This window comes from Chaetodon trifascialis, chromosome 9 (assembly GCF_039877785.1).
Source record: "Chaetodon trifascialis isolate fChaTrf1 chromosome 9, fChaTrf1.hap1, whole genome shotgun sequence".
NCBI lineage: Eukaryota > Metazoa > Chordata > Actinopteri > Chaetodontiformes > Chaetodontidae > Chaetodon > Chaetodon trifascialis.
The window spans coordinates 17,699,908-17,714,760 of NC_092064.1; the positions used below are offsets into that span (position 1 = coordinate 17,699,908).

At 41.4% G+C, this 14,853-nt stretch overlaps 1 protein-coding gene across 3 annotated transcripts in view; it reads right to left on the reverse strand.

Annotated features, from left to right (window-relative positions):
• The window catches only part of grik4 (glutamate receptor, ionotropic, kainate 4), a 274,826-nt gene that overhangs the window by 67,295 nt on the left and 192,678 nt on the right, over positions 1–14,853 (reverse strand). For all 3 annotated transcript variants that reach the window (XM_070969982.1, XM_070969980.1, XM_070969981.1), the window contains one exon: positions 13,798–13,851. In XM_070969982.1, coding sequence (XP_070826083.1) covers positions 13,798–13,851 — 54 coding nt within the window. The remainder of the gene's footprint in view (positions 1–13,797; positions 13,852–14,853) is intronic.

Sequence of the window (14,853 nt, forward strand, 5' to 3'; positions counted from 1 at the left end):
AGACATGTCCTTTCACTCCCATGTAAAACAAATTTCAAGGACTGCCTTTTTTCACCTACGTAATATCGCAAAAATCAGGCATATTTTGTCTCAAAATGATGCAGAAAAACTAGTCCATGCATTCGTAACTTCCAGGCTGGATTATTGCAATTCTTTACTATCAGGCTGCCCAAATTCGCTGCTGAATATTCTCCAGTTGCTCCAGAACGCTGCAGCACGTGTTCTGACAAAAACCAGGAAGCGAGATCATATTTCTCCAATACTTGCCACTTTGCACTGGCTCCCTGTAAAGTTTAGAATAGAGTTTAAAATTCTCCTCCTTACTTACAAAGCCATAAGTGGCCAGGCACCTTCTTATCTTAAAGAGCTCATAGTACCTTATTGCCCTACTCGAACACTGCGTTCCCAGAATGCAGGTCTACTTAAGGTTCCTAAAGTCTCAAAAAGCAGAACAGGAGTCAGAGCATTTAGCTATCAAGCTCCTCTCCTGTGGAACCATCTTCCAGTCTTTGTCCGGGAGGCAGACACTGTCTCTACATTTAAGAGTAGGCTTAAAACTTTCCTTTTTGATAAAGCTTATAGTTAGGGCTGGCTCAGGCTGGTCCTGGACCAGCCCCTAGTTATGCTGCTATAGGATTAGACTGTTGGGGGACATCCAAAGATACACCGAGCTCCTCCGTCCTTCTGTCCCTCTCCATCCGCACGCTCTCATGTCCTACCACGGCGTGTTACTAACTTAGCTCCTTCCCCGGAGTCTCTGTGCTTTGTCGTCTTGCAGGTTCCCATGGACAGTGGCTGAATCTGGATTGTGGATTTCAGCTGCGTCTCCTGCCTTGGCCCTGCCTGACATCCACTGCAACTGCTACTGCTGTTATTACATCCACTGTCACTGTTACTGTGACTGCATGTCTGTCTCTCTGTCTCTGTCTCTGTCTCTCTCTCTCTCTGACTGCTTTTCTTTCTGTCTGTCTGTCTGTCTGTCTGTCTGTCTGTCTGTCTGTCTGTCTGTCTGTCTGTCTGTCTGTCTGTCTGTCTGTCTGTCTCACTCTCTCTCTCTTGCTCTTCCTCTCTCACCCAACCGGTCGAGGCAGATGGCCGCCCACCCAGAGTCTGGTTCTGCTCGAGGTTTCTGCCTGTTAAAAGGAAGTTTTTCCTCGCCACTGTCGCCAAGTGCTTGCTCATGGGGGAATTGTTGGTTTCTTTGTAGATAAAAGAGCTTGGTCTGTACCAGCTCTATATGGAAAGTGTCCTGAGACAACTTCTGTTGTGATTTGGCGCTATACAAATAAAATTGAATTGAATTGAATTGAATTACCTATAGAACAGCCCAATTCTGTGATTGCCTTGGTCACCCACTGTTTGAATCCTTTATCATACCCCGCAAGTTTAAAAATACAATCAAATGCTACAAAATGCCCACCCATCTCATCTCATTTGTCTTTCTTTATTTGGTACATTTTTCATGATTCTGATTTCTAATTCCAGACAGTCAATATGATTTTTAATTTTCTTGTATGCTTTTTTTTTTTAATCTCAAATAATGTCTCAATGATAGTCTCAAAAATCTAGATGATCTTTTTTAACATTCAAATCCAGAAATATAGAACACATTCTCACACCTGAACAACAGAACAGGTTGATTGCCAATGACGTACTACATGACTGTTGGTTGTACCAGCAACATGCGTATCAGACCTTTGCTGTACTTGACCTTCATCATGTGGTTAATGTTGTGAAACGGTCGCTGTTTGCTTACGTTGAGGTTGACCCAAACTACTTGGCTTGGTTACGGAAAAGCTCATGGATTGGGTTAAATTGAATCAATGTTGGCTCCTCCTGGGTGAAAGTCCTGTGTTTGTTTGGCCCATCCATCCACCCCTCCTTCCTACATATGCTGATTTTCTTGCTCTTTACACTATGTCGTAATAACCTCCTTAGACAGACAACCTATACAGACGAATTTCTGGTGAGGACGGGCAGGAAATATATTGTCCAATATACTGTCCATCTTTTGTAAGTGGATAAATGAACTTGCAAAGTGAAGCACAGGGTCAGCAGCAGAGCCGTGCACCGTGAATGCTTCCTTCAGCAGGGGAGAGGATGCACATCTTATCAAAGCAGGCCAACGGGAAGGCCCTGACCTTTCCCCACTGTAAAGTTGGATTTATAGTTCTGCATGGCTACAGAGTCTACGTATGAAGCCTAACTATGTCATAGCATTCATAGGCCACCTTGGGTTGCTAATGTTTTCTGAAGTGGTTGGATATTGTTGATAAGACAATGTTAACGAATTGGACGAAAGTCTCAGTATTCTTTTATTTTTTAGGAACATAATCTAGGGTTGACACATAAACAAAGACATTTACACTTTATCTTTCTGCTTTCCTTAATGGACATTCTTTATCACAGTGAATGAAAACAACGGAAATTTGGCCACTCCACAGCAGTATTCTCCTGTTATCCTATCCTAGTGATTAGACAAAGCGAAAAATACAAGTCGTTAGCAGCCCAGTGTGTTAGCAGCCCACTGAGGAAAGTAAACATAATGTAATTAAAGCTGAATTCAGCCTAATGAGACCCTGAGCTATCAATCAAAACCTAGCTGTAGATTGGACTGGCTTTTGTGTCAAGCACAAATCCCAATTTGAGATAATCGAGATAACAACAGCACCAAAGTTTCCTTCAACCTTGAAAGTACTTTAAAATGGCTAAATCAGACACTACAATTTGGTGCATAGTGAGAATACAGCCTCAAAAAAATTTGTCCTTCTCGCTGAGGACTAGCTGCATTTGTGGCAACAAGTATTTATACTGCGCTCTTACAGCAAGAACACAATAAATGTGATTCTTAGCAAAGTAAATTGGCATCTTTGCATCACCAACAAGCGCATGTTATTTGGCGAAACACACTTGTTGTAACATAATAATGACACAGTTTATATTCTGGCTGGATGCGGCTCTCTGTTGTCACCGTCCACGTAGTCTATTACCTTTTCTATTACTCAGTTGATTGATTCTCAAACTCTGTGTCTAAACAGGGAAATATGAACTTTACATAAGCTGTGGAGGGGAATTAATTAAATCCCAATCATTTTCACTGTCACAGTGGCTGCCCTCTAAAGCAGTTTGACTGACAAGACTTTTTTTTTTTTTGATTTATAAATCTTCTGTAGCACAGTGCACACTGGAGATGGAGGGCCAGGTTGATGTGAAGTGCCCCCCCCCCCCTTTCTTTTATTTCTAAAGGGATGTTCCCTCCATTTGTATGCATTCACAGATATGGGACATGAAATTTTACCAGAACAATAAACTTGTGAAATTGAATTCTGTATCACCTAAACAATATTGTTATCAATGCCAGGCACACCCTGAGAGGAGTAAAGAGTGAGAGAGTCACAGAGAGAGGCGCGATGCAGGATGCAGGTTGCGACAGTATAAGGAAAGCAGCAGCAGTAAGAAAGAGGTGAAATGACAAGGACAAGGGCAGACAACAACTATTAACTATCCTTTACTAGCAAAGAGTGAGTGTGTGCGGGTGAAGCAACCCCCTCAAACTTTGTGAAAGAAAGAAAATAATAGGAATAAGAGAGAGAAAAACTTGAAAATCATGTTTGTGCAGGTCTGGGAGGCAGGCATACATTTCATCTGTTCTTCTGTGGCACATTCAATTATAAAGCATTTTATCATTTGACAGTGTTGGGAGGAATAATTAGAAGCATGGAGCATGTCGAGCCCAGAACCCCAACTGGCCAAGAACAAATGGCGGGGAGCACAGCGGTGTCTGGGAAAGAATAGGGATTAACGAGTGAATAACAGCATCAGCCATGCTTCAGAAGTAAAACCTAACTCCCCTCATCACCCTTTTATACAAACCTGCCAATCAGCTCAAACAAATAGGAATGGAGAAAAAGAAAGATGAGCTGAAATTAATGTGTGTGTTTGTGTGAGGACTTGTACTGTGTTGAAATGTGAATTCAGAGCGCAGCCTGTTTCTGTATCACCGTTTCTTCTGGCTTGTGACACCAGGAGACAAAAAATGCACAGCTTATTTCCGGGAAGCAGACAGACAGGCAGCTAGATAAGAAGGCCAGGATGTGACGACTGTACGTATGTGTGGGCGAGCATGTTCATGAGTTCATTTATTGGAGTTTTATCGTTCACGTGTGTGTATATGTGTGTGACAGTCAGGAAGCGCTGGCAGCTCTTCAGGCACGGATGCATGACAATGACTGCAGTGACAAGAGGGATCATGGGTGTGTGGAGGGGAAATGGAACATGAAGAACAAAACAAACAGGCGGAGGGGTGTGTGGGGGGTTGAGCTGATGGCCCCCGCTTTGCAGAGAGGGGATAATATGTCAGCCGACACTGTGTGTCAGAGCGTGGTTTTGACTGTTGTCTGTGTGTGTGTGTGTGTGTGTGTGTGTGTGTGAAAGAGAGAGAGCCATGCACACTTTCATCAAGACTCAAAATGGCATCACAAAGCGACGCACTGCTAGGCCCAATCCCGTTCTCACCTAACCTTCAAATGACATTAGGCATCCCGTCAACATATGATGAGTCACTGCCAACCTGATGTGATTTATTCAATCCTGCCGAGTAGCTTGGATCGCAGGGTGCAAATCACTTAGATGGAAGCCATGTGCACAGAGTGCGTGACTCTGCAAATGTGTGTGTGCCTATGTGAGTGTAAGACGGGAATATATGTGTGGGTTTTCATTCCTTCTCAAAAAAAAACAAAACAAAACCCAAACAACTCTGTAACAAATGAAAGCACAGAAACACAACTGAAGTGCATGCAAGAGCATGCTAAACCAACAGATGCCACTATAACGCTAAAGCCAATCAGAAGCCTGGAAAAAAGCTATTACCAGTAGGCTACATGCAACTAGAGGTCCGACCTGTCTTGTCCAAAACTGGCGATGCTGGCGGCAGGGTCTGTGTTGTCAGAGAGTTGGATAATGAAGCAGTGACCTCTGAAGCCATACTGACCTCTATGTTGCTCTATATAGTGGAGGAGTAACTGTACATTTATGTATAACCGTGTTAAATATCTTGTTAGCAAGGTTAGAACCAGCGCTAGTTTGGCCACGTCTGCCGTTGCACAATCGCTTCATATAAACAAACCATTCAGTTATCCTTGTTTACGCGTCAACACTGCAAATGAACTTTTTGAATACTGTCACCCTGAAAGGAGTTTTCAAAAAGATCCGTGTTCAGTGGCCTAAAGTTTGGCAGCATGTGTGCAGACGAGAGGCCAAAAGGCAGAGAAAAATCGACATTTAAAATAAACCTGTGTACATGTGGACTAGGCAGAAGTTAAAGCTGAGGAAGCTCAGACTTCTCACATTCCCAGAAACAAAGTGAACAGAGGGAAGCTGTAAAAGCCCTGTGGAGCTGTTCGGTTTCCCAGCTCTTCCATGAAGCATGTTTCTGTTTTAATCTCTCTGTTCACTGTGACCCAAGGGCCAAGATTTCTATTAGATCTTACAATTAAAGCCCAGGATATTAACGGCTGACATTAAGTGGACTTAATGGGAGGAGAAAAAATAAACCAGCGCTGAGAGCCTTATCCCACGGAATAAGAGAAACAATGTTTGTTAGACTCTGAGTGATGCCTGTGTGCTCCTTTTCCTCACCATCACCTCCCGGGTGTCTAATTTTGATCTGCAACATCAACTAAAGGGAATACTTGTTTCTACATTAAGCATTACATTACCCAGGACTGAAGCCTCGGACATCATAAAGCAGAATGACTGCAGTGAGGAACACAAGAAAGATGTTCTAGAGGCCATTGTTAGTTTTAAATATCTTTAGTGTATGGTTTTTAATTAGAAGGACAGCCAAAAAATATCTATATATATAAATAAATCATCTCTCTTCACCTCAGGCAGTGTCTACTGAAGATCATTAAGTCTAATGATGGTCAATGACTGGTTGTTCTTTCACATCATAAATAGACTGTTGACATATAGAAGTAATTAACTCAAACACACACCGAGACACACACACACACACACACACACACACACACACACACACACACACACACACACACACACACGTAGAAAGTAAGGGGAGCACGAAAGAGGATGTAATGTAAACAACGCACAACAAGCTACGATATACTCAAATTGAAAGCCGTGCAATAATTCTGCCTGGTTATGATGGTAGAAGAGGAGCGTCACTAGATCACCAGATCAATAACATCAACACAGAATAAACAAACAGAACCAAAACGTAGACCGAAAGCAGTCAAATCCATGAGTGGGCTTGACAAAAACCCTGACTCGAGATGGGTAGCTGCGTGAGGACGTTGATGAGCATCTTGAGATGATTCAGGGGAAACAGATTAGGCAGGGGAGCGGTCTGGCAGATCGTTAGTCAGGGACGTCAGGACCAGAGATAAATGAAGTGTCAGTGGAGGACGCAGACAGAAGGAGGGAATGGTTGGAGAAAAGAGTGAGAGACAAGGAGGAGACAGTGAGGGAGGAGAGAGCAGATGCAGAGAGGATGGAAAATATCAGATAAATGAATGTTTAGAAGTAATTGTGGAATTTCTTGACCATAAATTCACATTACAAATTGCAATGGAGTTGTACAATACAAACACCTCCATTAGTTAAACGTTTCTTCTTGATTCATGAGTGAATCAAAAATATGTTATCTTATGTTTGTACATGCATAATTAATCTTACATGCCTTCTTAAGAAACCCATAGATTTATCATCACTTTCAATAACGCTGCATGATTGATGATCACCGGCTGAAGCTGCAACTCTTCAGAAATTATTTAAAAAGGGACTGTATGGAACTGTAATGTGTTATGAATATGACAGTATGTTAGTTTGATCTTCTTAACTGTTTTTGAAGCCTTTGATGTGAACAAAAACTGTGTACTTAGTACAACTATGTGTCATCATTTGTGAGGCAAATAGGTGTCTGACAAGTTTTCCCTTGTGTGAAGTGTTTCTAATGTGTCGAGAAAATGCTACTCAGACGGCAATTATATTCAGACTATCTATTTAAAGGTCTTATTTATTTTCTTCCTTCAGAAGAAAAGAAGGGGGATGACATGTCACTGTATTTATACCGCATCTACTGTAATTTAAGAAAAATCCTTCTTGGAAAATATCCTTAATCAGGATGAAGGAGATTTCGACACGGTGTATATAGCTGTGCTTCATTCACGTAATTTGTTAATGGCACGGCAATGGGAATACAGAAACACACTTCACGTACAAAAATCAACAACCAAAGGGACAACAGGAGCAGAGCTGGAGGTCAAACTATTCAAGCTATCACTCATGTGTGATGTTATCGCAATACTTAGAGCTTGACCTTCGTGAGATGCTGGCATGTAATTTCACCACCGAGGACTAAAGCAAGACCAGCATGTCAAGTACACCAAACCATTTTGCAGGATTAAATAAACAGTGACTAACCTCAGTAACCCATGTTTTGTTTTATCTGGAGGAACATCTGCCATTTTGAATCCATTAATCAGAATTCATCCCCTCTTCAAAACGCTCACAAGGTTGGGAGGTCAGTCACCACATCATACATGCTAGCAGACGTTGATCCCACATCAACATGAACCACAGCATCTACTTTCTCCTAAATTAACATAAAACAGCAAACCCTCTGGTTAACTCTCACTTGTTCCACCATTTAATTATAACCATATCCAAACTGAGAACTCTCAACAGCAATTTAGATGGATTAGGTGCTCTTTTGATCAGAACAAACTGTGAACGCTCTCACTTCAGGCAGACGCATAGTTTCAGATGGTCAGTGACTCTAATCTGAACCTCAAACCTGGAGTGTTTAATACCTGTATAAATGTAAATTCATTTAGATGCCACCAGAAGGTCAATCCTCCCGCTGACAAAGACATGTCATATTTTAATAGTTACAAATAATATTTTTAAAATAAAACAGACATCTGTGAGTGAATTCTCTGCATGCTGGTGCCAATTCTGTATCTATTCTAGTTAATGAGAGCCTGCGGGAGGCAAAATTTAAATAACAGGCAGCACAATTTAGATTCATGTAAGCTAACAAGAAAACACCATAAGCCATGAACTTTGTGGCAAGTAAATCTTTGGAAATGTTCCCAGAGAGAGTGGAGAGCAAAGACTTACACCTCTGAGCTTTACCTGCTCCCCCTCCGTATTTTCACGATGTCTATATATAGACAGTATAATAAAGCAGTAATTATGAATACTGCCTACTGTCTCTTAAAAGTACTGCGCAAGAAAATAATTTAAGTGTTGTGGGAGGAAACTGATTATTCCCCTGAAAAACAGGCCACTACCCGAAAAACATTTTAATTCTCCATGGCAATGGAAAGCTGCCTCCATACAGAAACTCTGCAGAGCTTAATAAAGTCCAACTGATGTCAAAGCACGAACAATCATCTTACAGCAGAACCTCAGCACCGGCTCACGCAGACGCCACACTGGGAGAGCACATCAGGCAATTACATCAAATTACTGCTGCCATCCTTTAATATAAGCTTTGGTATTTTAAGAGCAAGATAAACAAGAGCACTCAGTTGCTCATTTCAGATATATCTGCATTCAGATGAACATCGCAGAAATATTTTAAAGCATATTTCTTTTTAATTGCTCCAGTATTCTTTTTGCCCCACATTATTTTTCCCATTAAGTTGAACTAATCGCATTCATTAAAAACACTGGTAAACGCATCTGGTCACAGGTCACCTAATGTAAAAGCTTTTCACGGCTAAAGGTGAGTGATAAGCATAACCTTTGAAAAGACTTCAGTAATGTTATTTGCTTGCTGAGATATTGGAAATATCTTGACTGGAACACCTGTGCATGAGTGCACACATGCATGCACGCACCCATGAACTGACACACACACACACACACACACACACACACACACACACACACACACACACACACACACACACGCGATTAGTGACCGTACGATCATCTACTTTGCTCAGGCCTCTCAGCCTGGAGGCAGAGGAAATGTTTTGAGATTTCTGAAAAAAATGATATCCAACAAGTCCTAGATGAAAAAAAAGGTCGTTTGTCAGTGCATTCAAATAAAGCCTCAATCTAAGCTTTGTAAAAACAGAAAAGGACCTTTTTGTGATCTGCTGCCCCTAAGGTTATAATTAGGCAGCTAAATAAAGACTGCAGCTATTGAGCCAAAGTCATAATGCGATGTCCAGGCTAACCTCCCTTCTGTAACTCAAAGCATCTCTCTTTAATCATTTCTTTCATCTATCTGAAAAAAAAAAAGATGCCTGTCTCTTAGGTTTAGTTTCCATATTCAAGACAAATTGGCATCCGCGATAGCATTTGCTATAAGAAGCTGAAACCTTTGTGACTTAAACAGCATTGTCAAATGTGACAGAGTGGGCACTTGCATCACCATAAGTTGGTGTTCATAAAACTCAACAAAGCTCTCTTCGTCAGTCACTTTTCCAACTCTATCATCTTCTCTGTCCTGCTGTTATTGAGTGTCTAACCATGACCTTTTGACTCACCCATGGCTTTTTTTGTCAAGCCATGATGTTTAGTGTGTGAACATCAAGGGCTTATGGGATTTGGTGTTCCTTGAGGACTTCTAAAAACATTATTACTGAATAAACAATGACATGAGACCGTTAGTAAAAAAACCTACCATCCTTATCTAAACACGTGTTAGCCACACGGCTAAGCCTACTGTTCAGAAAAGCTCAGTTCCAAGGCTGAATTTTTACTGTTAGCATTGTTAGCATTATTAGCATTGTTGGCGTTTAGTATTTTCATAGTCTGTACATAATGTACATATACATGCTGATTTTCTACTTTCTATCTTGACCCTTCTGTGCCACTGTTTTTAATTGTAATACTGGCTGCAACATTTCATTTCTCCGGTGTGGGATCAATATCAAGTCGAATGTAAATGGGATTGTGAATGAGGCTGTCAAGCTTCACATTTTGCCAAATGCTGAAGCAGCATCCGTACGACTTAAGTAAAAGTGATAATTGGTTAATAAGAAGTTTGGAGGATGGTTTCAGCCTTCCCAAAACAAAAAATAGAAGACCAAAAGCATAAGGCCAATCAAGGCCAATGGAGCATTTTGTACTACATTATTTTGTGGCTTTACAGGTTACATAAAAAAGCCCTGTTCACAAAAGGATATGCTCTGTGTGTCGCATTTCCACACTGCCTGGAAGCCAGACCTGGACGCTGCTACATGAGACTTTAGGCTAATGTTAGCGGCTGTGTCCTGCTCCTAATTAGATTTGAGGAAGTTTACACTCCAGCAACCTCAGCTAATGCTACCCGAGATAGTGTTTAATTCACCAAACACACTGGTTAGTCCTCAACCCTCGAAGCCATTTCTCTTATCAAAGTGAAACATACTGTTTGAAAATCCAAACAATTTAGCATAAATCTAACTCAATCTTGCTTTTCTGAGTGTGGAAGCAAAGCAGCCAAACAGGGTTACGTTAGAACAAAATAACAGTCTGATTTTCTATTTTTCTAACACTGCATTGCACTAGAATAATCCATCCATCCATTATCTATACCGCCTATCCCTTTCGGGGTTGCGGGTGGCTGGAGCCTATCCAAGCTACAATGGGCGAGAGGCGGGGTACACCCTGAACCGGTCGCCAGCCGATTACAAACAAACATTCACACTCACACCTACGGACAATTCAGAGTCATCAATTAACCTAATGAGCATGTTTGTGGGCTGTGGGAGGAAGCCGGAGTACCCGGAGAGAACCCACGCATGCATGGGAAGAACATGCAAACTTCACACAGAAAGGCCCTGCCTGACCCGGGGATCGAACCGGCAACCTTCTTGCTGTGAGGCACGCGCAATCTCTCATGTTAGCTTAATTACCGAGTTAGCATCCTCTGATAAAATGTGACAGCAGCGATTTCAGACAGACAACTGACAGTAGCCGGCTACAAATGAGAAACCTGCTTTTTTCAGTGTGAAATTGTTGAGAATTGCTGTCCTCATTAACACTGTAGACTCTGTATGTGCCATATAAAAAAAAATGGCTGACAGGCATAGCAGTACAGTAACCAAGAACGTGGCTTAGCAATTACAATGCAGTCATTTGTGGTTCAGGTATGTTAGAGGTTAAGCAACTTGGTGAAGATTATAGGATGATCACTGTTATACTTAAAGTAAAAGCACTTTGACTATGAACTCCAGTCTCAAGTAAACTGTCAAAATCATACTCTTTGAACGCCCACTCACCGCCATGACCTACATACCTTTACTTGTGGCAGAGAACATCACATTATTTCCTAACCTGGCACTCAGTAATCTAAGTAGTTTTAAGCTCTTTGAACAAATGACTGATGCCGTCATTTCTCTGGACAGGACATACTTATGAAATGGCATAGTGTACTTTAATAAGAGGATCAAAAAGTGACCCGAGCATTCGGCATATTGCTGCCATTTTCAGAGATGAACTATCACGCTGCGTTTGGAAAATGGGTGAACAATGAGCTGAACTGTGAAACAGCATAATGAAACTTGTTCCTATCCTCTTTTGTGTCACGGTGTATATCTGCATATGTGAGTGTGTGTGTGGTGAGCACGATGCAAAAGCAGCAGAGCCATTTATAAACACAATAAATAGGATGAATCACTTATTACGACAACAAAGGAGACAACAGCGTGCCTATTTTTCCACTCACAGCCTCTGCATTATGTCCCAGGCTGCTGGGGGCGCACCACTGACCATTTTAATGATGTTAGCCGAAGCTATTAATGAAGCTGCCAATGAGCAATAGCTTGATTTAAGAAAATGGTGGTGATGGTAGCAGGAAGGGGGATGTGGGGTCATCATCTAGCATCAACCATGAATCTGTGTGCTAGGCTGTGCCCTCCAGCAGACCGACACTGCAACACCAGAGGAGAGTGATGAGGGAGCTTATTTAGGTGCAGACACAAAGGAGAGCAAAGACAAGCGGGTTAAAAGAAGGGAGAAGAGAGCTACAACAGCAGAAGTGACTATGTCAAGGGCTGTGGAGCAAAACATGAAGATGGCAGCGGCCCACTCTTAATGAGTCATAAATCAGCTTGATATGAATCATCTCTACACTGCTATTAGAGCAAAGTGTTTCGAACCTCATTAATTTCCATTAGGGAGAAGCTATCTGGTAAGTTTACTATAGCATCAAATTTTCTACAAGCCACTATCTTTATGATCTTACAGTAACTCTCACAGATCCCTTAGCCTCTCCGTGCCTAAACACCATTACTCTCAAATTTGGGGTCAGTCCCTTTCATTTCCAGCAAGGATGTGCAGAGACATTTTGAGGAGCTGTGACTCATTTCAAATACGGGGAACAGCCCCTCCCCAGCGGCTCCATCCACAGTCCTCGTCCTAATGTTGGCACAGTAGATCATATGAAACAATGTGTAAAACACTCTAAATGTATAGAAGATGCTCTAAATGTAGAGTCCATAAAAAACACAATGAACTTGCATACTTATTGTAGATAAAGAAGCTGTTTGATATTTCAGTCATAATGATTCGGGTGTTGGCATGCTACTGCTATGAAACTCTGCAAAGAAGCACTTTCTTAACCTGCCTCTCTCAGCTCTTTCTCTCTATCGGCCTCTGTCACCTCTCAAGGACACCGTAAACAACATCCGGTATGGAGGCTCCTTCATGAAGCAGCATTGTTTAAGTTACTATAGCTAATAAGTCACTTTAAGCAACTATGCAATGTGATTTAAATCCTTATAAAAGAGTCTGTGGGCATAAATAGCGGAAAAGGCATCAAGAAACTGGTCACAAGCCCAAACAACATGTGGTGCACTCCATGCTTATGAGCTGTGGTAGGCAGTTCATTTTGGCTTCATTGAGTAAAAATCCCATAATAACTTTTCAGCATATTGTAATTCAAGTGGTACAAAAGGAACTCTGACTCCATAGCCTCCTCTTGGCTCTGTTTTCAGGCTTTAGAAAATCTAGCCAGTGACGGGAGACTTTGGCCAATCACAGGTCATTGTAGATAGCTGATTGCTGAGTCTGATTCCCAGATCGTCAAATACAGATGCTCCAGGGAACGAGACTCAACAATGAGACTCTATAATCAATTTTTTTTTTTTTTTCCCAGAGTCGCATAGTGCACCTTCAAATGAGCAATGACAACCAATTAAGGATGAAATGTTATACGGTAAACAGTAAGTTTAGTTTGCAGGCAAACACACAAACTAACCATAACTGAGTAAATCACATGGCAAATAATTACCAAGAAAGAAAGAAAGAAGTAGAGTAAGTATGTGTGGAGCTCCTCCTCAACTCATCCACTGACAGAAATGAATGTTGACTGAGGACGATGACTTCATTGCTCATTCAATGGCGGCTTGGCAGGTTTTCCACAATAATCATTATAAGAAAAGCAGCAAGCAATAAGTAGTAATTACAACAATCATTATTATTTTTTGGTTTGGTCCAGAAGTGCACTTCAACCAACGAGGGCAAATGAATAGTGACTGGAGCCACTAGAGGCTCTGCACTCAGCATGTCACTAATCTGCAGTCACATGCAGTGAGGGAGAAAATCGATTATGCTATAATGAAGCTATGCTATAATTCCTCTGTCTTAGCTGTTGTCTGCTTAACTCTATCCACTGAATCATTCATTCAAGTGAGAGTACCAATTAAAGTGTACGGTTTTAATACAGTACAAGAGCACAGCATTAGAGTGCTGATGTGCTCCTGCAGGTGTGAAATGTACGTTGTCTCTAAATGCCCATACCCATCTCCCATCTCCCATTTCCCATTTCCTTACCAGAGAGGTGAAGATGTAAGTGTAGTAGACTGACAGCATTCCCAGCTCTGATGCCTGCAGAGCAAAAGACAAGAGAGGCAGAAGGGAAAGATAAAGAGAAACGTAAGAGGCACAAGGTAGAAAACAGAAATTTGAACAAAAAGATGTCAAGATGGAGGTTGCAGAGACAGAGGCAAGGAGGGGGAGAACAGCACAGAGAGCAGAGAGAGTCAAGAATAGAGGGTCGGGGAGGGGAGTTGAGAGGTCAGTGATTCAGTGTAACTCAAGCTCCACTCTGTAGCCGACAGATCAAATCCACATCTTGATAAGACGAGACACATTCTTATCTGACAGTGGCTCTCAATGGAGCAATTAATTTCTGAGGTGCATTAGTATGCCGCTCGTCACCCTGTCTTACAATTTGATTAAATCAAAGTCACAGTGAGGATCAGTTGTGAAGGACAGGGTGAACTTTTCATAGCTTCATTTCATTAAAGTTATTAGCAAGAAAGAAAATCATCGAGCTATAGGCTTCTGTTTAATCAGACTGCAATGCGCATTATGATTAAAATCAATAAATATCAAATTACATGTATCAAACCAAACAGTCTCAAAGGGTTAAGACTTTTCATAAAAATCATTGTTTAACAGAAATTCTTCCCAAGCATGAATTAACCCTCAGGCCCTGTGACACTACTCAGAGAGTTTCCACACCTGGATTGATTGAAATTTACACATTTCCATTATAAATAGCTTCCACACTAACATCTAAGACTGTACAACAGCAGAAAGAGTTTAATAACAGACACTCTGTCTGTGAAACATGTTACATCTGTGTGGGTGTGGGTGCGTGCCATTGGAGTGCATGTCACTCAGCTGTTGAATATTCAATTAAAGCGTTCTGCAGCAGCATAAATAATAAAGGAGCAAGAGTAGAAAGGCACCAATTATTATAGCAAAAACATCCAATATTACAACTTTCAATAATAAACTCCGAATGAACTCTCAAGACGTCTTTATAAAGCTTCCTCCTTTGATTATATTTAGCATGCTATTACTCTGAAACCATAAGCGTGA